This window comes from Dermacentor albipictus, chromosome 8, assembly GCF_038994185.2.
Source record: "Dermacentor albipictus isolate Rhodes 1998 colony chromosome 8, USDA_Dalb.pri_finalv2, whole genome shotgun sequence".
Classification (NCBI taxonomy): Eukaryota; Metazoa; Arthropoda; class Arachnida; order Ixodida; family Ixodidae; genus Dermacentor; species Dermacentor albipictus.
In genome coordinates this window covers 96182649-96207190 of record NC_091828.1, presented here as the reverse complement: position 1 = coordinate 96207190, position 24542 = coordinate 96182649, and the positions used below count along the sequence as shown (strand labels likewise).

The window sequence follows — 24542 nt, the reverse complement described above, 5'->3', positions numbered from 1 at the left end:
GAAAAAGAACTTTTGAATACCACATTTATTCTGAAGATGCCAGAAAAAAAAGATTTTTCTTAAATTGGTAAGGTGATTTTTACCATGAAGGGTTGGATCACAGAGGTGCCTAAATGTTCAGGAACTGTTGGCACTACAGACTGCACAGAATTATACAAAGACCAATACAAATGAGGGTTACATTACTCAGAACCATGTGCTGCCTCAACCCTTGCTCTTGTCCCCTTGTGCTTTCTGTGCAGTTAGACCTAGTCAAACATGTTCCAGTTGCTGAGGTGCATCTACCATTAGAAAGAAGCCTTGCTTGGATTGAGGCTTGTTGGACAATATGTTTCCTCTTTTCATAAGCCTTCGCCTCTAGTTATGCTATTTGTCATTCCAGAAGGAATTCACTCATGCAAGTTTCTTACGTCAAATGAAGCAAAAAAAAAGTATAAATGCAATCTGTTCAAACAGCAACTTTATTTGTTTCGCCAACACCAAAAGGCGAGGTTGGCTGACATAGTGCACTACATAACGAAAGCATATCCAAAACTTGCACATGCCAGCATTCACAAAGATTTCTTGCACTGGACATCCAACAGCTCCCGAGTAAAAGGCGTCAGCGGCCCCGCGCCCGTCATTTTGAAGGCTTTACCGGTGCCACGTCATTTGTGCTGTAGTTGGTACACAACGCAAGAATCTAGCGAAAGTGGCGATCGTGTAACACAGAAGCACTGGGAAAGACAAAACGGGAACATACATGTGTAAATACAAGGCTTTTAAGGGGGGACGTGGCAATAAAAAAAAAGTTTTTTATTTATGGCAATAAATTGACGAAATTTGGCATGTAGGTATGATTTGTTATGCTGATATCATAACTGAAATCAGTTTTGAGCTATCTACTATAGTTCCTGAGTTAGAACACTTGACATCCTCTAATGGTCATGCCCCAAATTAATTAATTAATTACACATAAGTTTGTCAAGATTTTCATACCAGCATGTTCAAAAAAGCCCATTATGTGCAGTAAAGCTATTGGTTTATTTTTTAAATGCCGAAATAAGCACGAAATCTTCTTTTGAACTTTTCTCTGCATGTTGTCTTACTAATGACCATTGCAAAAAACTTATTATAAATTTTTTAATGAGGTGCAGATGAAATTAGACAGCTTTATTGCACTCGTCAATGTTTCACGATCTAAGTGCAAAAAACAAAATGATTCTGTCTTTATTCGTTGTGAAATTGCACTGGGATTACTGAAAGCAACTGCACAAAAAGTGAAATCTGAGAAAACGGGGCCCAAAGTTTTATTTGCTGAAAACATAAAAATATTTACTTTGGGCACCTAAAACCCGCCTGGAATGTAGTCCTTTGACAGTGAGGACACATTTCCTTTACATTTTGAGATAATTTTTCGCTTCTTTACAGCAGTTTCATGTGCCTTCGTTGCCTTTTTGATACGTCGTGCATCCTTTTTAGCAGCCCGCCGCAAATGATGACTCGGGAACCACGTTGTCGGCACACTCTCATTCTTTCAAAAGCTGAAATTTCCTCTTTGTTGCAGAGGTAGATGACAGCGCATTCAAAACATCCGCTCTTGTCACCGCTCGTTTCGCAATCTCTTCATTCGTGAGAACTGGAGCTGAAATCCGCAGCTGAATATTTGACCCGACGTCTGCTCTCGCCGATGTCACATTGCCGTCACGACCACGCGGGGGTGCGCGTTCACCATCGCACGCGGGCGCGTCGTCACCACAGCCCACGGTCGCGTTATCGCCACCGCACCCGCTCGCGTCGTCAACACAGCCCACGGTCACGGCACGCGGTCGCGTCGTCAGCACTGCACGCAGACGCGCTTTCCCGATCACCCGCGTGCGCCGGTCGCACCTAGTCGACGCGGGCAGCGGCATCCGCTTCTGCGGGTAGTTTTCGCCTTCTGTTCCACGCCTTTCGTCGTTTTCCGTACGCGTGGGCCGTTCGGAACTTCGCTCCTTTGGGGCTCATCACGGAACACGCACGTTAGGGTAGTTTGGCTGCCACGATGGGCAAACACAATGAACGGAACGCGCAAGGCGCTACTGCGCCAATGCGCGCGAGTGTGTTTCGCGGGCAATTCAAATGAACAACAGCCAATAGGAGCGCTCCATGTTCCCCACGTGACTACTGCGCCCAATCACGATGCCGCTTTTACCTCTTTTTCGCTCGCGTTTGCTGGCGTTATTTTTCAGGGGAGAAATACGGCGCTGCGGCTATCTTGAGCTCCGATCTCTCCTCTTTACGATGATGCCAAGATGGCGGCGCTGCGTCATCAGATAGCCGAGCTATCCGCGGTGCGACGGCACCTTCCGAGGCCCGATTTTTTCGCAATTTTCGATGACGGCGCTCTAGGAAAATGCGGTTTTCTCGATTTCTACCGCGTATATTGTTATAATATTTCACCACGACGTAAAAGAAGGTCCGAGGATTGCGAAAAAAAATAAATCGGAAAATCGAAAATTTTGACAATTTTGACCACTTCAATTGCCGCGTCCCCCCTTAAATATACACTCGTCCAAAACGAAGGGATTTCCTAAAGCATCTTTGAGGAGATCATCTTGTTCAACTCTCAAGCAAGAACGATTAATGGTAATTGGCCTACAGCTACGTCCAGCATTTTTCTTTAATGAAAAACAAGCAGGCGTTAGTTACTTGAATGCTACTGCAACTTCCACCAAGACCTGGAAAACAGTCTACAGGCACATTTAGTTTCTCTGACTTCTTTTTTTTTCAGGCAGGCTCCACGTCACTTTACATCACGTTTCACAATATACACTTGCGAGGTTGCAGTTGAAACTACATAATTACAAATTTCACAGTCTTCAAAATCGAGAAATCTCAAAAAGTTGCACTCCACTGCTCTTGTAAACTGAATTTTGAATTTCTCAGTAGGCCACTAGAGGTAAACTTTAGGTCGAGCTAAAGTTATCAATTCAGCGTTCCAAAATGCGATGTCCAAATGTTAAATGGCTAATTTGATCAACAAAGCGTTCTAAGGTGTCAGGGCATCAAGTCAAGCCAAAGTGATCAATCAATAAGTGTTCCAAGGTGTTCAGGGTGTCAGCTTAACCAGAACAAAGCCTTTGTCAGCAAGAAACATGCGACAGAATTTGTGTCAGTGTAAAGAGACTGTTTGTTGCGGGCTATTTGAATTGTAGAAAGATTGTGGCGGCCCCTTCAGTTGCACTATTGTCTGCAACAATATAGCAAGCACCGTGAGGTTTTTAAATGGGTAATGCAACACTCTAGATTGACCCAATGTTTGCTTTCAACATCCCTTTGTATGGTTCCTTGTTTGAAACAGACAGGTTTCTTTTCCTCTGAAACTGACATCACTCTGTTCTAGTAAGCACCAAATAGCTCCGGCACAGTTCTTCTTGCAAAGCCAAAGATTGTTTCAGATAGGGTTGGGAATGGGTTGAAGGTTGGGCATATGTGCACACTGCGTGGTGGCACCAGGAGGCGTATTCATCACAGTGCAGACATCCAATGCCTTCCGGATCACACAAGGCCGGTGCACTTAGATCTGTGACATCATGCTACCTTGTTGGACTGCCATAGAATCTAATGGGGATGCTCCCAAGTAGGCCGCGGTGGTTTTGATGTCACCGCTTTTGTCATGCTGGGCTTGGCAATGGAAATTTCAGTCTAAGTAGCATGACGTCATAAAACAGAATGCACAGGCCCGCTATCTAGGGGCATTGGGACATGTGTACGGGGGCAGAGTGGAATGGATGGCATCTTATAGGCCAAGAACAGACAGGTAATGTTAGCAGAAAAAAACATGCATACGCTCCTCTCAATCCCCCAAGTTGTGAGGCCATATTCTGACTCCCATCCCTATGCAGGCAATCACTGACTAGTAGTGTATTATCGGCCCATGTAGCAGAGGCCGACGAGCCAAATCAGTAGCAGATATGTCAAAGCACTGGCTATCAGGGACACTGTGGTCTGCAAGATCACTGGCAAACCTCTGACAAGTATTGCATGATTCGCTGAAGCAGCAGAAGCCAATGAGACAAAGCATGGCAAAATTCCAAAGCACTGGCCATCAGTGGTTGCAACACGTTCTACAACATCAAACAACAGACTGCAGTCTCCGAAGCCACACTTCTGCCAAAACTCCTGCAACATCAGTGTCACAACTCGCTGTAGTTACAATGCTGCCCATAGCACTGACCCTTTAATTATTCTGCTTGAATTATTCAGCTCATATGAAAGTAATATATGCATTCTGAAAACTATTTCTACTCTGTTGTTTTGTTATTAACATTGTTTTCCGGGTGATGGGGCCAGTGAAGCTGTTAAATGCAGCTTTTTTCCCATCGCACCTAACCACGTCCATGTGCATGTTTATGTACCTGCCATGTGGTTGAATGAATTCAAACTCAAGCTCAAAAAGTTACAAAGTGTGCGAGATAGCCACAAATGTGCTAATATGAAATGACCACTTAGGCAGATTTCAGCAGAAGGAAATTTACACAGACAGACAGCAACGGTAAGCACTGAAAATGCCAGAACCATTTGTGTGCTTGTATTTCTTCAGTAATGTAAACAGGTCCCACTGCTTCTGCTGCATCAACTAATCACAGTACGAGGATGGAAATAATGATACAACCCTTTCTCCCTCCCCTGCTTGCAGTGTTGCGGCTATGCATCACATACTGAAAAGCCTGGCTAAACACCCTGATTCTGCCTTCTTCTTTCATTTTTTCTGCAAATAAAAGACGTAAGTTCAGCAAGCAGGCCAGTAAAATGTAAGGATTCCTTTTTGATTCCAATCCTTTTCCGTCAACCACCATTTGCGGCCAGCTGATCCTGGTGGTAACATTGTCAGAGTGCCACCGAAACCATCGGCGAAAAGGAATAACATTGGCATAGAATTGGTATATTATCCCAGCTCAAAACAGCCCTCCCCCCCACAGCACGCCAGGCCCATTGTGGATTACTTTCACGGACAGCCGACCGCCAGCCGAACTGCAGGCGGCGATCACGAGTTGCTAGACACGCTGGCTCGGGTAACGTTTAGGACAGGTTGCAGCGATACAGATGGCCCAGTCGCTTCGGCGTCTGGTCCAGGTTGCTGTCCGGGGTGCCCCCGGCATTCATCGCGCTGGAACCTGGCACTGAAGCGAAAGCAATGGCTCGACGAACGTCCACACGTAGCAGCAAAAGGGAAGGGAGACATAGCACACGCTGACAAGCAGCGTAGAGCTGAAAATGGTTAGTACTTAGCTCGATGGAAAGCACAACAGCCCGTATAGGTTTCCCAGCTATTGTTACTGGGCCATCTAAAGAGAGGCACTACAATCTGGTTCATACTTTGCAGGCGATGCTACGAGAGCTAGGCAAGTAAAATGGTCATACAAATCTCACTCCATGCATTTCAAAGTGCAGCTGCATTTGATCTGCGACGCTTTCTATGGAATAACTACTTCATGCTTTACAACTTGTGGATGCAAGGTTATGCGTCAAATCTTGTGCATTAATTTGTGCACCTTTGTGCTTCCAGTATGTGATTTACTATGTTTTGGTCACGAGCGCAAGTGACACGCTGTGACCGCTGGTCACCGAAACATGTCACTCCGCTCGTTCGACAGTAAACACGTTCAGGTCTCCAACACCTTCCATGTAATCACTACATCACATTTTGCATTGCAACATTGCATCGAATCACGCGATGCATACCTATGCGTTTCTTTCATATTAGAAGTGCTATTTTTTGGTTGCAAATGAGAGCAATGAGATAAGTCTCTCTGGTCTTCATAGCAGTGCCAGCTATGCATGAAATGAAGTATACTGTCTGTCTCACTTCGTGCAGTGCACTGAAGGCTAGGGCTAGCATCAGCCAATCAGCAACAAGAACTGGCTGCATGCTTCAGAGAAAGGAGCGCAGGTCACCCATTGTGTGCAATTTATCTTAACGTGAAGCTTCCATTCAGCTGGGGTTGCACAAAGGGCGATAAAAGGCACACAGTGAAGGAGACCTCTCTTGTATTTTTTGAAAATTCTGATTGGCTCATAGCTTTCACTGCACTATACGGAGTGTAAGTTGCCTTGCATGCAAAAGTCAATTGGCAGCTGTTACCGAAAAAGGTGCGATAAATCATTGAGAATGTGTCAGGACAGAATGCAAACTAAACAAATAATATTGCTAAGCAAGCATCTCTTCCCCCTTTATAGATAAGAACATTGAAATAGTCAACTGTTTATAGAAATGAGCTAAAGGCAAACAAGCTTCACCTTAGGTGCCCTCGTTTTTATCACAGATGTTGAACACGCTGAAATCACCACCTAAAAAGACAAGTGACTGTACTTGTGAAACCACAATGAGACCTCTGAACTTTTCAGTTTGCAAATATGTAGCATACTCTTGAGTACCTTGGCTTCAAAATGAAACAAATTTATGCAGTTTACCTAAGAAGGGCAAGAAAATGCACTGTGTTCATATACAGCCACTGATATCCACCTAGAACACTTGTCAGCAGTGCTCTGAGAACCACGTACGTTCTGCAGCAGGACAATCTTGTCCAGAAATTGTGTCCTACAGAAAGGCAATCTTGCCTTTCTGTAGCCTTGAATTGCATGCACTAGATCAACAGTAAACATAGTACACAATAGTATTATTCCATGTGCAGAGAGCTGTGCCAACGCCTAATAAGAAACACCACCACTTCTCGGAGCACATTATTTAGGTAAATGACTATGTGAAAAAGCAAATCTCTTATCACACTTTAAAAATAAAAAATAAATATATAAATATACTCTCCCATCACTTTCTACACGTAGTAGAAGACGCAAAGTTAAAATAAGTACAGGATTTGGCAACAAGTGCATTTCGGAGATTGTCTTCAAATATTGCACCCTAGATCAAATATAGACAATCAGCAGTATAGACTGGCAAGTTGCGATCCGCAAATATCAAATGCTTGGCAGAAATTGCTTTACCACTGAGCCAATTTCAAAGAAACTTGTTTCATTTAAAAGACGAAGTCAACTTCTACTCACTGTTCAGAGCAGATACCCGATTCATGCTTTCAAAATGTTGCTGAACAAATTGCTGAAAATTGACACGTTTCACGAAACCTGAGCTTTAAACTTGCAACCCTGTAACTTCTCTTGAAAACAGACATCAGACTTTTGTAAACTCTTAACCAGGCAGCATGCAGTTTTCAACAATATTTACTATATAGAGGGAATGCTGGCACTGCTATCACTCGGAGACCACAAGAATGACCGGTTGTACGACCTGGATTTGTCTAATTTTTGAGCTTGTCACTTCAGATGTTCTTGTGGTGTTATTCATTACGCTTGATAAATTTCCAAGAAATTACAATTTTTCTAAACGCATGAAGGCAATTTCCGCGCGCGAGCATCACAACTGCCAACTGTTCTAATTTGCAATGTGATAGGTAGTGTCCACATTGAACACATAGTGGCAGCTGCCTTGAGTAACACAATGCAAATCTCAAAAGCCATGCTTTTATGTACTAAGGGAGCACCGGTAGCTTTCTCAAGAGCTGAAAGCATCTCAAAGGCCATGCTTTTGTGCATCGAAAGCTTTCTCAAGAGCTGAAAACACGACAAATGCAATATTTCAAACATCACCCATATTTTGATGAAAATTATCAATTCACGATGTTGCAAGGCTGTTTGAAACCAGAAGGATGTCGTTTAGGCAAATCCAGGTGCCCATCATTCCCATGTTATCTGAACTGCCATACTAACAGCCTCACCAGCACCAGAGTTCTGAATAATTTTTGTACGAAACGATTCCCTTTAGGAGTTATAGCTAAAACATTCTTTAGGAGTCATACCAACAGTTCCTATAAAAGGAATAATTTCACGCGCATTAGGAGCTGCAAGAGCACATCTCGAGAGCTGTTTCTAAATCTAATAAGCCGATCTCACGTGAGCTTGACTATGCTACTGCAAAAGTTGTGGGAAGTTCTTAGCAGGCTACATGGTAACCATGGTTAAAAGCACTTTGTTTTCCATGCAACAAGTACAACAGCACCTTGTCCTTTGCAGGTTTGCTGGCGAAATCAGATCTATTCTTTGTGTGCTTGTGCCTGTGTCGCACAACTCATTCTCGGGAACGGGGACAGACGGCTTGGGAACACAGAAGCCATCTCTCCGATGACAAGTTCACGGCAGATCTGAAGACTAGAAAACTGCTCCTACGGCAGTGGTGGAAAAAGTTTGAAAGGCAAAGGCACATGCTTGATCGAACACCACCTGGGGCCCCTTAGGCCGCCCCATTGCTGCAGTCACCTTGGTCGCCGGGGACAAGCCGCAGCGACTCCGAGAAGATTCAGAAGCGCGACTTGCCGTTGGGCCCATCTCCTAGGAATTCGTGCCCGAGGCCTTGCTTGCATTTTCCACAGTACACCTGCAAAGCGTACAAAGCAGGAACAGACATTTGCCAAAGTGCAAATGAGAAGGAACGACAAAAATGGGTGTGTAGTACTTTATCAAAGGGACTTTATCAAAAATGTAAACAACCATAGCAATGAGAGGGACGGAGATTGGTAATGTATTACAGCAGTAGCTGTTAAGGGGGCTGAACACAATTTTTGTGGCATCTGTTGTTTATCATCGTATTGTTTATTGCTTCTGTTCCTAGGTGGAAGCGCTCATCTGACAACTTAATTTGTTCCCACCTCCAGAATTTGATATTGGGCTCACGACATGCGAGTTTGCCAGTTGTCATCAGTACTTTAGCTGCTGTTGTTGTTGCTGACATCATGAGCAACACCATTGTTGCTGTGCCATCATTGTTTTCATGTAGAAGAAGAATGACATTGTTTCGGTTTACAGGCTATAAACCAAGGAAGGGAGGCACCACCCGACTAAGGTGGCCGTAAAGGTCGTCATTGTTATCATAATTGTCCTCAGTTGTCAGACCAGCTATCGTCATTTTTACCAGTACATAAGGAGACCTCTCCGAGCGACCTACTACAATTCTTCAAGGGATAGAGATAGGTTACCCTAAGGGTACATTCACACCGGCGACTTGAGGAGGTCGCGCGACCAAGTTGGTCGCTTTGCGACCAGTCGCAAATGGTCGCAAACGGTCGCCTTTCTCAAAAAGCGACCATTTTGGGCGAGTCGCTCTCTGCGCGATTTTTCAGTCGCGCGACCCTGGTCGCAAAACTGATAAACCAATCAGCGGCGCACCGGAAGTGATCTTTCGTGTGTCTACATCCGGCCTCCTCCGGCGTCGCATTCAAATTCCGCGTAGATTCCGAGAGTTCTCGCTGAGAACGATAATCTCCGGGATTGCGACTTGCGGGTCGCGCTCAGCCGGGTTTTCCGGTGTGAACATCAGTCGCCTTCGGTCGCTTTTTGATTGCGAGTCGCAAATGGTCGCGCGACCTCCTCAAGTCGCCGGTGTGAATGTGCCCTAAGGCAAACTCCTCTAGCCTGCTACTCCGCTGTGCTACTCTTGGTGATGCAGGACAGAGACCTAAACTATGGCTTGAATAAACACAGGCACATACGGGCAGCTGTGTATCACAGCTGGGAAGGCTTGGGAATTCCGGGACAACTTGGGAATGCTGCTCGGGAATTCTGGTCACTCGTAGATCATCTTGCAACTTGATCTAGAGTATGGCCAGGGTGCCAGTGGGATGTCCCTACTTGGGAAGCTACCACGGACCCAGTGCACCTGCCAACTTTCTATACGAAAATTTGTTCATTCCAGTCAATAACTGCAGAAGCCAAATACAAACAGAAGTTCAAGGAAGGTATCACGCTTGGATTGAAATGCCTCACTTGTATTGAAAAGCAATTTTCGGATTCTGGAAAGCTTTAGGACTTTGGCTTGCTGGTAATACATTAAGGACATATATATGTTCGACACGTACGGTGGCGGATTAAGGGAATAGCTTAACACATCACCCATAAAATGGATATGCCTTGTGAACTCGTTAGCTACAGTTCATAGATCAAAATATGTGCCATAAATTAATTAATTTATTTGTTAATCACCATAATTATGTTAACTATTCGTTTAAGCATTTTGATTTCCTATAGACTTAATGGCTGCCTCATTTAGTAATTTAGATTATGGGTTAGAATTGCGCTGTCTGAAACAGGCAACTTTTTTTAAACATTTGGTGCAGCTAAAAAAATAACACTCTATATATTGACCAAATTCGCAAATTGCCAGGTCTGCTATTAAGAACATGCACAGTAAGGCCCTCTGGTTTGTTTTGTTTTTGCTACTTACCTTGAGCAGGGAAAAGAGTACACATCCTTCAAGGCCAGCTGTCAAATGCCAATGAGCCTTTACGTTTTTGCGATAGGCTGTATGTATGCAAGTGGCATGCAGCATTGCAAGGGCAATGTTGGGGAAAATGTTGCCAGCGGGTAATACCATCAACAGGAAAAGCAGAAATGTACTGGACTTGAGGATGTGCAGAAATTAGTTCAACGTATCTAGTGATTCAGTATGTTCAAATGTTCTACTTTCTTTATACTTTGCACCTTTTTATTCGGTTGCTTGCAGAGGTTAATTCAAACAAAGATGCTAAATAAGCTACAGAAAGAGAGTTGGTCACACTATTCCAAGGGTGTGCAAACATTGAAAGAATAGATGTGACACATGAACTTCAAAGTCCGAGTTAGACTACACCACATTTCTAAATGTGAGAGGCAGTGTAAATACATACAGGGTGTTTCAGCTAACACTTGAAAATTTTTTATAGATTGCCTGTGGCAGAATTCTAGTCCTCGAGCTGGTCTACTCAAAGAGGTGGACATTACTTGCAAGAAAAATTTAAATGCATAATCAACGAATTAACAAACATTCACTAATTGTGTTTTTAACTACTCACCATATGGCACATTATGCAATTTACAAATTCTAGCAGGTGAGACTGCAAGGCATATCCACTTGAAAGGCATTCTTTGGAAGACACCATTTACGAGATGTGCACTGTCAAACATGCTGTAATATGCACTGTCATTCCACTTACTCTCCCAACGAAACGTTGTTGCAAGCAATGAAGCTCAAAAGTAACTGGAACGCCATTGCATTTCTCCGCAAAGTTCGGGAATTAATGTCTCGAAACTGATGTCATCCTGAGAATTCGTTCCAAGTCGATCAGGCTAGAATTTGCAAATTGCAGTACGTGCCATAAGTTAATCAGTTAAAAACTTAATTAGTTAATTTATGTTCATTAGTCAATTATGCATTTCAATTTTTTGTGTAAGTAACATCTGCCTCTTCGAGTAGACCAACTCATGGACTGGAATTGTGCTATTTGTCACAGGGAACTTTAGAAAATTTGTGAAAGAATTTGCTGAAACACCCGCTGTACAAATTAAGTAAACATCTTAAGGAAAGCTAATTCATCTGTTGTCGGGATTTTCGTTTCCATGAGAGCTGGGCTAATCCCATGCCTTTACACAGAAGTGAAAAAAAAAAGCAATTTATTGTTTTTTTTTTTTGTAGCTAGGAGACAAATTTTATAACCATGTCATTACAATCGTCCTTTAGAAGCGAGTCGACGAATGTGCGAAGCCTTGCCCGGTTGGGAAGAACCATGTTGAAAAGACAAAATGCTGGCCACAAGTAAAATGCGCTTTGAGAACAATGAACATCTTAGTCCTCATATGGTAGCTTGCACAGTGCCCCACATGGCTCGTCTGAGGAGACCTATATGTCAAGCATTATGAACTATCTATCTATCGTTACTATCTCTTTTACTTTTATCCGTTGTTGCTCACTCCTTTATTTCATTATTTAGAAATTTCGCGACATAATCATAAATAAGGGTATGCATTGTGCATAAGCTGTACTGCACAACGTAGCAATAATTCTCGGGTTGCCATGACAACGCATCGTTCTGTGTGATACGCAAACGTGTGCAAAACTTTGACCTCTTGCCCAACTGCCGGTTGCCTTGGACAGTGATAAGAACATAACCAGCTCTATCTGGTTCCCACCAATGACACTTCACGAACGAGAGCTGATAACATGCTGCACTCTGAGTGTGGCTGACACAGATCGTCACATATCTGCCACCCCATCTCCCAATACGTACCAATGCCAAGATGCACTTGTCAACAAGTTTGTTTACCACTTGATGCTGTGGCGCTTCATTGCTGGGCTGCTTCGCTCTATTTTGGAGCACACGTGTTGTTTCTAAACTTGTGGTGAATATTCGTAAACAGCCATTTCGTGGCAGCTGTGTTAAGAGAAGATGCTCCTCGAAAAACCTTTTCTTTTTTAGATATTTGTACGAGTGAATTGAAAATGCAGCCAATTATAGATTTTTTCAATCATATTTCAAATATCTTATTAGTTTCTCTCTAGCTGAAATAGTTCTTGAGTTACATCCCACACAATGGCAAAATATAGTGAGCTTTGCGGGCACGTCTTCTTGCACTAAATTTTCGCAAAAAGCATAGTGTTCTAGTTTTTTAGCTTTTTGTAGATCACGAAGTGCCAATATTTAGCAAAACAGCAAGTCTAATTACTAGAACTATGAAAAGAATATTAGGACCACTTCAACTAACCTTTCTCACAATCCCACGAAGCATAACCTTGTAATTTATAATTTTTCAACACCTACAGTAACGAAATTTGGCATACACACTCTTGAAGATATGTAAAATGCTGATATCTACTTGAAATGAAAATATCTCGCAGCAGCAGTTGTGAGAGTACAAGGTTATATTTTAGGAAATTTTGGGAAAAAATTAGTTGAAGTGTCCTAACTTTTTTAGCATAGTTCCAGTAATTTGTACCTTGTTTGGCTAGATATTGGCACTTCGCAGTCTACAAAGAGCTAAATAAGCTACAGCACGATGCTTTTTGTGAAAACTCGGAACTTGAAAAAGAAGTGCCCACACAGATGACTATCTTTTGCCATTGTGTACGAGGTAAATCGGGAAATACGGAAGCTACACAAAAAGCCAATGGCAAATTTGAAATCTGCATAAAATAACTCTATAATTGGATGAATTTCAAAACTTCTTGTACAAATAACAATTATGAGACGTTGTTTCGAGAAGTGTCCCCTCTTAAAACGAATTGCACCTAATGTGGGTTTTCTTCTCTGGGCCCTGAGGGCAGTCTCTGAAACATGAAATGATGATGTCACCATGCACTCGTGCGCCTGTATGGAAGGTCAGCAATGCTTTCTCAGGCATGCTTTCATTGAATGACACTCTTTTAATGGCTGCTCATTTTGAAATGGAGTATTATACCTACTGCTACAGCTTAGCGACTAAGGTGTTACGCTGCTCAGCTTGAAGTCACGGGTACAATCCCAGCCAGAGCGGCGGCATTTTGGTGGAGGTGAAATGCAAAAATACTCAAAAGGTTTTGGGTGCACGGTAGAGAAGCCTAGTGTGTCGAAATGAATCCGGAGCCCGCCCCCATTATGGCGTGCCTCATAATCAGATCGTGGTTTTGGCATGTAAAACCCAGAATATGTTTTTTTTTTATTGTTAACAAATGGCCATTCGGTGCAGTTGTAATGACTTGTATCTCACGCCATCTTCTTTTTTCGGCCTCTGAAATATGAAATGATGATGCCGCTATGTACTTGTGCCAAGGTCAGCAATGCCATCTCACGCATGCTTTCGATGGATGACATTCTTCTGATAGCAGTGGGTTCATAGAGTACTGAAACATATTTTCGGACGTTACTTTCCATGGATGACATTTTTCTGATAGCAGTTCTTTCATAGATTACTGAAACGTATTTTCGGACGTTCTGTTATGGCACTTCTTGCAGATAAAAGAATTAAAACTTGGCAAGTACAAAGGTTGAGAAATGCTTATCAGATAATTTTTAATTGAAATCTCGAACTTGGCATTACCGACATTAACGCGATGTAACGACGCAGATTAAAATGTGTTGATATGTAGAAATCAGGCGACGTACAATTATGTTGCTCATGAAAAAAGAAAATTACGACTGTGTACATGTGTGACAGCTGTAGCAATCGCGCAATGGAGTGAGCTGGCATGTTATCATGTCCACTTCCTGAGTACTTAAACTGAAATTGGCTCCCAAAAACTAGTGACAGTGAATTATTTAGGGCGCTCTGATGGTTGCTGGAATTTCAATTCAATTGCAGTGCATTGAACTTCATTCAATGCACTGCATTGGCAAGTAGAAGGTGTCACGTCAGTACAAGAACTAATGACTTTGCAGGAATAGCCTGGCATTTAGCAAAGTAAATGTTTGCCTAGTACTGCAGAGTACTACACTTGGCTCCATTTAGTGTTCATTCTAGCCGAAGATAAATTTTGCGGTTGTGCAACTTGCAAAGAGGACAAAGACAGGACAAGCACAACAGAATTTGCCCAGGCAGAGGAATGTTTCTTTATGGTTCATGCTACTGTGAATGGCCTGCATGAATATTTTGAAGAAGCCAGGCACTGACGTGAATGAAGGCAGGCATTTTTCAGATGCGGCAGTACACATGTTCCTGTTCAATAGGTTTAATATTTAGTTGGATACAGGGCACCGTTCACTGTAATAAGCTTTTGGCTCTAAATAAATATATATTTGACAGAATGTAAAAAATAGTTAGTGAATACGTTGAAACTTTTTTAGTCTGTGAAAATAAATTTATAGCTATACGGCTTGAATGTGCCAACCTTGAGTGCAGTAGGTCGGCCAATCTCGGGTCGCTTGGTGACGCTGTCCTCGTGTATCGTCTCAGTGAATGCGGGCCACGGGGAGTTGTGGGAGAACTTGGTTCGGCTCGAGAACAGTTCATAGCCACACTGGGAGCAGACATAAGTGCCTGCAAATAGCACAAGTTGTTGTGATATGCAGAGTGCCTGTCTCAAATGTTTATGATAAGACAGGCGTCAATTGGCATCGTTGGCTTTCAAGCTCAATCCATTCAGGGTGCGCTGAATCAGACAGCCCGCTTAGTGGATGCCTTCCATGTAATGATTGCATCATATTTCGGGGCACAAATGTACGAGTCTGAAGTTACTTGGAATTACATGATGCATACTTATGTATTACCTTCGCATGTGCTGCATTCATATTTTGGTTGCCAATGAAAACAGTGAGAAAAGTCTCCTTAGTCTGCGAAGCCTTGCCTTCTATGCATGAAATGGAGTCACAGGTGTCTTGGTCGAAGTGTACAACGTACTTAAACAATTCAATTGAATTTGGCACATGGATAGAAATATGCGAAACAAGACTTGAAACGCAGGAAAATAAGAAAAGAAGTACAAGGGTCTTTGCCATGCCTGTGGTTTAAATGAACATGAGATTTCAGAAAGGGTGATCTTGGGCATTGCATCACATCTACAGATGCACCTCAACACTGCGAACTTAGGCTTCAACGAGTACGATAGTTTAAGAGACACAACAGAGAAGAACTAGTTAAGGTGTTTTAGTTAAGCTGCCGTGGAGTTTCTGAATCAGCTTGCCATAACATTACGGATTTTGGTGACATCTAGCTAATTGCTTTTTGATTAAAATGGACTCCATTGTATTCTAAAAGAGCAAGAAACGAGCTTGACAAGATTTTGATGACAGTTACTGTGTTTTAAATATAAGAAAATGCTTTGAAATCTGCAACGTCACATTTTAGTGCCGGTGCTAAGGTTCTGGATGGCAAATTTCAAAAGTTTGACCTCCGTTTTTCTCCTTTAGTAAGCAACCTCTTTCCATAAAATTATTGAGAATTGAGTTTTGTAAGAATACCTTCTCTGTCTTAATCTGATTTAGCGTCCCTTTTAAGGGAGATGAAAGACAAAAAATTCCTTTACTTGGTACGAACTAAACGTGATGAGCAGCAGTGCGAGAACAAAGGGAGACAAACACGAGCACCGCTTCTCGGACCCAATTTCCTCACAGTACTGCGCATTATTTATTTATTGATATACTACAATCCCCACAGGGTATTTTAGCTGGTGGGTTACCAAACAAACCAATTACAAAATTTGCAAGAATGAAACAGACACAAATAGCACCACATAAAAACAGACACTTCCGACAGGGCAGACGAAAACCTTCACAGCAACAGTTTCAAAACAAAAGATTTAACACTTGGCTGAAAAACTTGATTATTAGCTAGATTACTCCACACAACAACTCGTTGAAAGGAGTGCTTGAAACAATTAACTTGTGTGGGAAAGGCAGTTGCCATTGAATCATAGTCTTTGTTCTGGTGGCATATTCAGACGAGAAAGGAATCTTATTTGTTATATCAGTCTTGTAGTGCCCTTTGATTAGCTGATGGAAAAATGTCAGACGGAAGCAGTGATTCCTTTGGGACAAGGTAGGTAAACTGGCCTACCTTGCCATCGATATGTGTCCAAAGCTGCCATATATAAAGCGAACAACCTTCTTTCGGTACTTTCACAATTTGATCAATATCACTTTTAGTGAAATGGTCTCGTATAATTATAGAAATGCAGAGTATCATAACGGTAAGATTACAGATTTGTAGACCAGCGACCAAAAAGCAGGGGTTGACAATTTTAAATTTCTTTGGAGAAAGAACAGTTTCTGGTTCGCATCAGCTGTAATGCTTTCAATGTGCTTTGACCAATGACGGAACACACGGTATGACGGTTCGTATGTCGAGCGCGATACATTTTGCATATGCCGTGGCCAAGCGAATGCCCTGGGAAAGCGCCAATCACAAAGCATATGCCTCAGTTAAATTTCTTATTTTCTGCACTTTTCAAAATGGGTGTTGAATGGCGGCATAGTGGATGCTTCCACAGCTGGGTCCCCTCGCAAGCAGCAGATGTCTCCCGCTGGGACCCTTTAACAAATTCGTTGGGTCCCAAAAGTGTGTACTTTGCGATTGTATACGTTAATTATGTTAAATAAACTGTCAAATAGCTGGCGACTATTGTGACGTGGCCGTCCCACGATGGCTGGCTTCATGTACAGTCAACTGCAAAAGTTTACGGGACGCAGGATCTGCCAAGAGGCTGAATTCTCGCAAAGCATGGCCACACAGCCTCGAATTAAATGTTCCAGCATGTAGTAGCCTTCGCCACCCACACAGTGATTTATTAAGTACGAAGTGTCATGCCTTAACAGTACAGGAATTCACATCTGAAGGGGTAACCACATCCCGTAAACTTTTGCTGTTGACTGTACATACATCAGCTGCTGTGGCAGCATGTTTAAAAGTGTTTGCTTATGCTCACATTTGCTTCTGCTCTATGTTGCACTAACAAAGGAGAACGCTGTATGTATGATCTGATCAAGGGGAATTATCGTCATATTTTCAGAAACCTACAAGTTATAGACCTTTACACAATAGACCACCATTCATTTCACCATCATGTGAAAGTGAAAAATCCAGACAAGAGTTCAAGGAAAGTGGTATCAAACAAAGCATGTCTGAACAGTGGACTGCAAGGGAAATTAATATTGCTACGGGGTATGCTCCCACTGACGAAGAGCTGAGCAGGAAGAAGACGAAGACGACGATTTAGAAGCTAGCGCGGGCTGTTGCCTCTTGGCCAAGCGCAGCGTATTTTCCTTGTAAATATATTTGTACATAGCTTGTCGTCTGCGTCTTTCTACGTAACATATTTGGTGGAGGTGGACGTTCCCTGTACCTCGTCACGGAGCTTCGCAGTGGCCGGTACGTCGAGCCTACCTTCATGGCTCCCGGCGACGCCAACCCGACTCCACCGGCTCCGACACCTGCTGCCACTTCGACGACCTACATCACCCTCTCCGCTCCCCGTGATCCTGGCGTATTCTCGGAAAAAGATGGGGAAGACGTCGAGGACTGGCTCAGCCTTTACGAACACGTCAGCCGCAATAACCGGTGGGACCCCACTATCATGCTCGCCAACGTAGTCTTTTACCTCGGTGGCACACCTCGAGTTTGGTTTCGGACGCACGAAGAGGAGCTCACCAGTTGGGATTCGTTCAAGCAAAAGCTCCGAGACTTGTTCGGCAACCCCTACGGTCACAAACTTGCCGCGCAGAAGGCGCTTTCCGGCCGTGTGCAGACGTCAACAGAGCCCTATGTCATGTACATTCAGGACGTCCTGGCTCTGTGCCGCAAAGTTGATGCACACATGCCTGAGTCGGACAAGGTATCCCACATCCTCAAAGGCATTGCCGATGACGCCTTCAACTTGCTCGTATTCAACAACGTCGCGACGGTGGATGCTGTTCTCAAAGAGTGCCGCCGCCTGGAACTCGCTAAAAGCAGACGTATCGATCAGCAGTTTGCCCGTCTGCCCAACACCCCAGCGACTTCTTCCTGTGCCGACGCTCCTCGTCCCAACACCACCGGCGATATTACCAAGATCGTTCGGTGTGAGATTGAGGCAGCCTATCCGGCTGCCTTCGACTCCAGCCCCACCAACGCACCGGCAGTCACGGTTTCCCTGATCCAGGCAGTTGTCCGCCAGGAGTTCGAAAACATGGGCCTTCACACCATCTGCTCGGCCCATCACCCTGATACCCATCCGGCTTCTTCGATTCCGCCCCGTCCCGCATCGTCTTACCCACCACGTTTCCGCAACCCAGCTGAATGGCGCACTGCTGACGACAAGCCCATTTGTTTTCACTGCCGTCGCATCGGGCACATTTCTCGGCACTGTCAAGTCGCTGGACTTCCCCGACCCGGTCTGCTTATACTGCCTATTCCCGCACCTCGGGTGGCCCTTCTCGTCCTTATTCCGCACGCTCCGATAATGCCGCCACTGACTCTCCTGCGCCGAACCGCCCCTATTCTCGTTCACCTTCGCCCCAAGGACGACAATCTCGCTCTCCCCAGCCCCGTCGCTCCTTTTCGCCGACTCCCTTCAGACGCCGCTCCCAGCCGGAAAACTGAATGATGCAGCGCCTCGAGGTGACGCTGCATTGCTCCCTACGCCGCCAAATCCTCCACTGACGTTGCCCACTCATCTGAACCTTCTTGACGTGCAAGTCGACGGTGTTCCTGTATCTGCTCTTATAGACACTGGGGCGCATTTGTCGGTAATGAGCGCGGACTTTCGTACCCGCCTGAAAAAAATAATCACGCCCGCCACGACGCTTGTTGTCCGTGTCGCCGATGGCGGAACAGCCCCCGTAATTGGTATGTGTGCCGCCCGCATCTCCTTCGCCGATCGCTCAACAGTCGTGCTATTCACAGTCATCGCCCACTGTCCCCACGACATCATCCTCGGCTTAGACTTCCTCTCCGCACATTCTGCTCTCATTGATTGTTCCGCCAGTACTCTCCGCCTTGACCTGCCTGTTCTGGATCCCGCTGAACCACACCCCAGTCGCCTCAGTTCCGTCGACTTTGTTCGCTTGCCACCTACGGCACTGACTTACGTTGACCTAGTGTCATCCCCACCAGTGCCCGACGGTCACTATATCGCGGCTCCTCTACAAGACGTCCTCCTTACACACGGGATCACGGTACCTCATACCGTTTTATCTATTACGGCTAATTGCGTCTGCCTGCCAGTGGTCAATTTTGGCTTGACGACACAAGTGCTGCCACGCGGGATGTCTCTGGCCCAACTTTGCTCATTCGAAGATCACTCAATAGCATCTATTGAGGTAGACAGCAATTCAGCCGATCCTCCTCTACCATCTCAGTCGACAACTTGCACCATCGCCGACTTACAGAAAATGATTGCGCCCGACATGCCGTCCGAGCACGCTCGTGAGCTCTACCGCGTTCTGCTTTCCTACAACGATATTTTTGACTTTAACGATCGTCCTTTGGCCCAAACTACAACTGTTAAACATCGCATTAATACCGGCGATGCCCCTCCTATTCATCGCCGCCCGTATCGAGTGTCACCGGTTAAGCGTCAAGTTATTCACGCTGAAGTTCGCAAAATGCTTGCCAATAACATCATAGAACCGTCATGTAGTCCATGGGCGTCACCGGTTGTACTGGTAAAAAAGAAGGATGGTTCATGGCGCTTTTGCGTGGATTATCGGCACCTTAACAGGGTTACCAAAAAGGACGTGTATCCCCTACCTCGGATCGATGGCGCCCTTGACTGCCTCCATGGTGCTCGCTACTTCTCTTCTATTGACCTCCGCTCCGGCTACTGGCAGATTGCTGTGGACGATCTCGACCGCGAGAAGACTGCTTTTGTAACTCCGGACGGTCTTTATCAATTCAAAGTAATGCCGTTTGGTCTATGTAACGCTCCTGCCACTTTTGAACGCATGATGGACTCCCTTCTTCACGGTTTCAAATGGTCCACATGCCTGTGCTACTTGGACGACATCATAGTATTCTCCCCAACGTTCGCTACGCACCTCGAGCGCCTCTCGGCAGTCCTGGACGTTTTTCGTCGCGCCGGTCTGCAACTGAACGCATCGAAGTGCCAATTCGGCCGTCGCCAGATTACCGTCCTTGGGCATCTCGTTGACGCGAACGGAGTGCAACCGGACCCAGGCAAGATCCATGCTGTTACGCACTTTCCTGTTCCGAAGTGTGTCAAGGATGTGCGCAGCTTCATCGGCCTTTGTTCCTACTTCCGCCGTTTCGTGAAAAATTTCGCGGCCATAGCACGACCACTAACCGAGCTTTTGAAAAAAGACGCCCCTTTCCAGTGGGGCGTTAATGAGGCCTCTGCATTCTCGCATCTAATCGACGTTCTCACAACGCCTCCCGTTCTGGCCCATTTCGATCCGTCTGCGCCTACCGAAGTTCGTACTGATGCCAGCGGTCACGGAATTGGCGCAGTACTGGCACAACGCCAGCGCGGCAACGACCGTGTTATCGCTTACGCCAGCAGGCTCCTCTCACCCGCGGAGCGCAACTATTCCATCACTGAGCGTGAGTGTCTGGCCCTAGTTTGGGCGGTTGCGAAGTTCCGCCCATACTTATATGGCCGACCCTTTTCCGTTATCACAGACCATCACGCGCTTTGTTGGTTATGCTCATTGAAAGACCCTTCAGGAAGACTTGGTCGCTGGGCCCTACGCCTCCAAGAATATTCGTTCTCTGTCACCTACAAATCTGGCCGACTACACAAGGACGCTGACTGCCTGTCTCGCTACCCGGTAGACGAGCCTGACGACGCCGACAGTAGTACTGCCGCCGGCATTTTCTCTGTGTCTGCCTTCGTTAACATCGCCGATGAGCAGTGCCGAGACCTATCGCTGCGAGTACTCATCGAGCGTCTGCGCTCTACACCTACCGACGCATCCGTTCGCCGATATGTCCTCCAGGGCGGCATTCTGTACCGAAGGAACTTCCTCCCTGACGGATCTGATCTTCTTCTTGTCATGCCAAAACATCTACGACAGACTGTGCTCTTTGAGATGCATGACGCACCTACTGCAGGACATCTTGGCGTAACCCGCACGTACGACCGCGTCCGCCGCCGCTTCTATTGGCCTGGTCTCGCTCGCTCTGTCCGACACTATGTTGCTGCCTGTGATACCTGCCAGCGTCGGAAAACACCTCAGGTGCTACCTGCCGGTCATCTCCAGCCGATCACTGTCCCTGTGGAACCGTTCTTTCGTGTTGGATTAGACCTCCTCGGTCCCTTTCCCACGTCATCCTCTGGGAACAAATGGGTAGCCGTCGCAACTGACTACGCCACCCGATACGCTATCACGCGGGCTCTCCCTACCAGTTGCGCCACTGACGTCGCGGACTTTCTCTTGCGGTACATTATCTTACTTCATGGCGCCCCGCGACAGCTGCTCACTGACCGTGGTCGAAACTTCCTCTCGAAAGTTATCGCCGACATTGTACGTTCCTGCTTCACTCAACATAAGCTGACTACCTCATACCATCCTCAAACCAATGGCCTGACAGAGCGGTTAAACCGTACTCTTACCGATATGCTGTCAAAGTATGTTTCCAAGGACCACCGCGACTGGGACATTGCGCTTCCTTACGTCACATTCGCTTATAATTCTTCCCGGCACGACACCGCCGGATTTTCTCCCTTTTATCTGCTCTACGGTCGCGAACCGACCTTGCCCCTTGACACGGCACTTCCTCCTGCTTCGATCTCAACAAGCGAGTATGCGCGCGACGCCATCGCTCTCGCCGACCATGCACGCCAGCTTGCCCGTGCTCGACTGACGGACTCGCAAACCACTCAGCAGCGTCAGTACAACGCCCGCCACCGTGACGTGCAGTTTTCGCCTGGTGCGCTCGTGCTCTTGTGGTCGCCCTCTCGTCACGTCGGACTTTCACAAAAGCTCCTTTCGCGATACACAGGACCCTACCGCGTGCTGCGCCAGGTGACGCCTGTGACTTATGAAATTGCTCCTGTGAGCTCAACCTCGTCATCTACTCTGGCGTCTAGTGATGTCGTGCACGTCAGTAGGCTCAAGAGCTACTACACTGCTTCAGAGTCCAGCCTTTAGTCGCTCCGGGACGGCGCTTTTGCCGCCGGGGGTAGTGCTACGGGGTATGCTCCCACTGACGAAGAGCTGAGCAGGAAGAAGACGAAGACGACGATTTAGAAGCTAGCGCGGGCTGTTGCCTCTTGGCCAAGCGCAGCGTATTTTCCTTGTAAATATATTTGTACATAGCTTGTCGTCTGCGTCTTTCTACGTAACAATATGATCCAGCGAACGCAGTTCTTCAATGGCGGCTCTGGGGCAGAATGGCACTCAATGTGTGTATGGTGACGGGATATGCCAATAAGAGCTTGTTTGAATGAGTATGGTATGAAGAACTTTATTTAGGTCCTGAGGGATCAGTCTGGGACTGATGCGGGCTGCTCCGAGAGAGGCCGAGTACCGACCATATATGTATATGCTACACTGATGTCTTCACTCATATGCCTAATTTGCTTAGGCAACACTTAAACAGATGGGTTGTCATGCTGCATGGTTAGTAAATGAGAGAGCACAGAATCGACATTTGTGCGCTTTTTCTTTCTATGAGTGAGCAGCGCCTCACAAGGATGCAGACGTGGAAAGCAGATGGTAACAGCCATGAAAGCGGAAAGTGTTCTGTAGATTAAGAGCGCAGGAATACTTTTGCGCAATACTAGACCTTCAAAAGCAGCTGGTCTACCTGTACAGTCTGCGACAATATGAAAGAGAACACTCAACATATGCCTGGGGATGATAGTTGATGAGATACGCCCATGTGTTACATTGAAGCTGAACAACCAAGCAAGACATTACGAGTAATTTAGTAGGAGTCGGCGGATGCTGTTTGAATCAGCATGTACTTACGCTTCAATCGACCGAAATGGGGTTTAAGTGTTTACGCTTTAATTCTTGTTGACCTAGAAGTAAGCCGACAGGATCACCCGCTTAATTCGCGCTTCGTTCGGACCTTGCTTTTCCAGCAGTGGATGACGTCGGGAGGCCTGTCCGGATCACTCAGGCGTGCACGCCAGCCTTAATGGACAGCTCGCGTCTGAGTTGTTCTACCGCGCGATTCCGCCGCGATATTTCTCGGGAGTTTTCGCGCGAAAGAGGCACTCTGCGGCTCGACGTTTGAGAACTTGCATCAGACCTGCCGACTATCGCTAGTTATCCCGCTGTATAGAGACTTGGATAGAGCTAGGTGTATGCCGGCCGCCACATTTGTGCGCAATTATTTTTTATATTGGCGAAGTATTTAATGAAATAAGTTTTAATCCTGATGATGGAACGGTGCATCCTGATTTCCCAGCTGTAGAGAGACTTGGATACAGCTAGATATATGTCGACCACATTTGTGCGCAATTATTTTTTATATCGGCTAAGTATTCAATGAAATAAGTTTTAATCTCTAGAAACAAACACTGTGTTATATGGCTGCTAATGCGTCGTTTTAGATCATTTTTATTTTTGTCGATCTATTCGGTTTTTTTTTTTCAGAGGCGCTGAAATCGCTATGCGCGGAGAGTTCATACACGCACGCGCGCTCGGCGAGAACGTCAACAAGAAGAACGGCGATCAGTAGAGGAAATCCGCGCCCGCGGCTTTTCCGCCTAGATTTGTCACGCGATTGGCCGCAAGAACTGCAGGAAACGACATCGCTTTTGCGCACTTCGTTCCGCGTGCAAAACCCCGCGGTATGCCAAGAAGTTACCGGTACGGCAGCACGCCGACTCGACCCACCCGACCTTTCGTAATTTCTTCATGTCGCCAACTCGTCAGTCTGACGGGGGCCAGGCGGGCCACGTTTGACCTCAGGGCGGAAAATCTGGCAGCGTCGCGATGGCAACGGCCGCGGTTCCAAGGCTGCGGCGCCGCTCGTGGAGAGGAGCTTTTGAAAAAACCGAAATCGCTTACCTGACACGAACGTGTTTCGGTACTTTTCGGCGCCGTTCCACATGCAGTAGGCCATCGCGAACGGTTGATGCCGCACGAACCTACGGATGATTCCGACCTACGCGAGCAGCTAACTGAAACTGCCGCGCAGCGCAGGTACACGTCCGGACAGGCAAAGCGAGCGTTGCGCAAACATCAGCTGCCTGCCAGCCTTCGAAGCGGTGAGCAGACAATCTACACAGGACCGCAGAAAATATTAAACAAAAAAAGGTTATCGTATTTAAAAGAAGTAATATTAAATAATGAACAAATAATTATTAGAATTTACACTGTATGTTATCACGCTTTCTTTAT

At 45.7% G+C, this 24542-nt stretch overlaps 1 protein-coding gene across 2 annotated transcripts; it reads right to left on the bottom strand.

Annotated features, from left to right (window-relative positions):
• Positions 1-432: 432 nt before the first annotated feature.
• On the bottom strand, positions 433-24401 carry LOC135912897 (methionine-R-sulfoxide reductase B1-like). Of its 2 annotated transcripts, none has more exons than XM_065445491.1 (4): positions 24210-24401; positions 14645-14793; positions 8350-8410; positions 433-5144 (listed from the first exon to the last, which is right to left on the bottom strand). In XM_065445491.1, exons 1-4 carry the CDS (start codon positions 24262-24264, stop codon positions 5044-5046), a joined length of 366 nt encoding a protein of 121 aa, XP_065301563.1. In that variant the 5' UTR covers positions 24265-24401; the 3' UTR covers positions 433-5043. The 2 variants fall into 2 exon arrangements, with proteins under 2 accessions (XP_065301563.1, XP_065301562.1); XM_065445490.1 differs by having other exon boundaries at positions 8293-8410; positions 24210-24398.
• Positions 24402-24542: the final 141 nt, after the last annotated feature.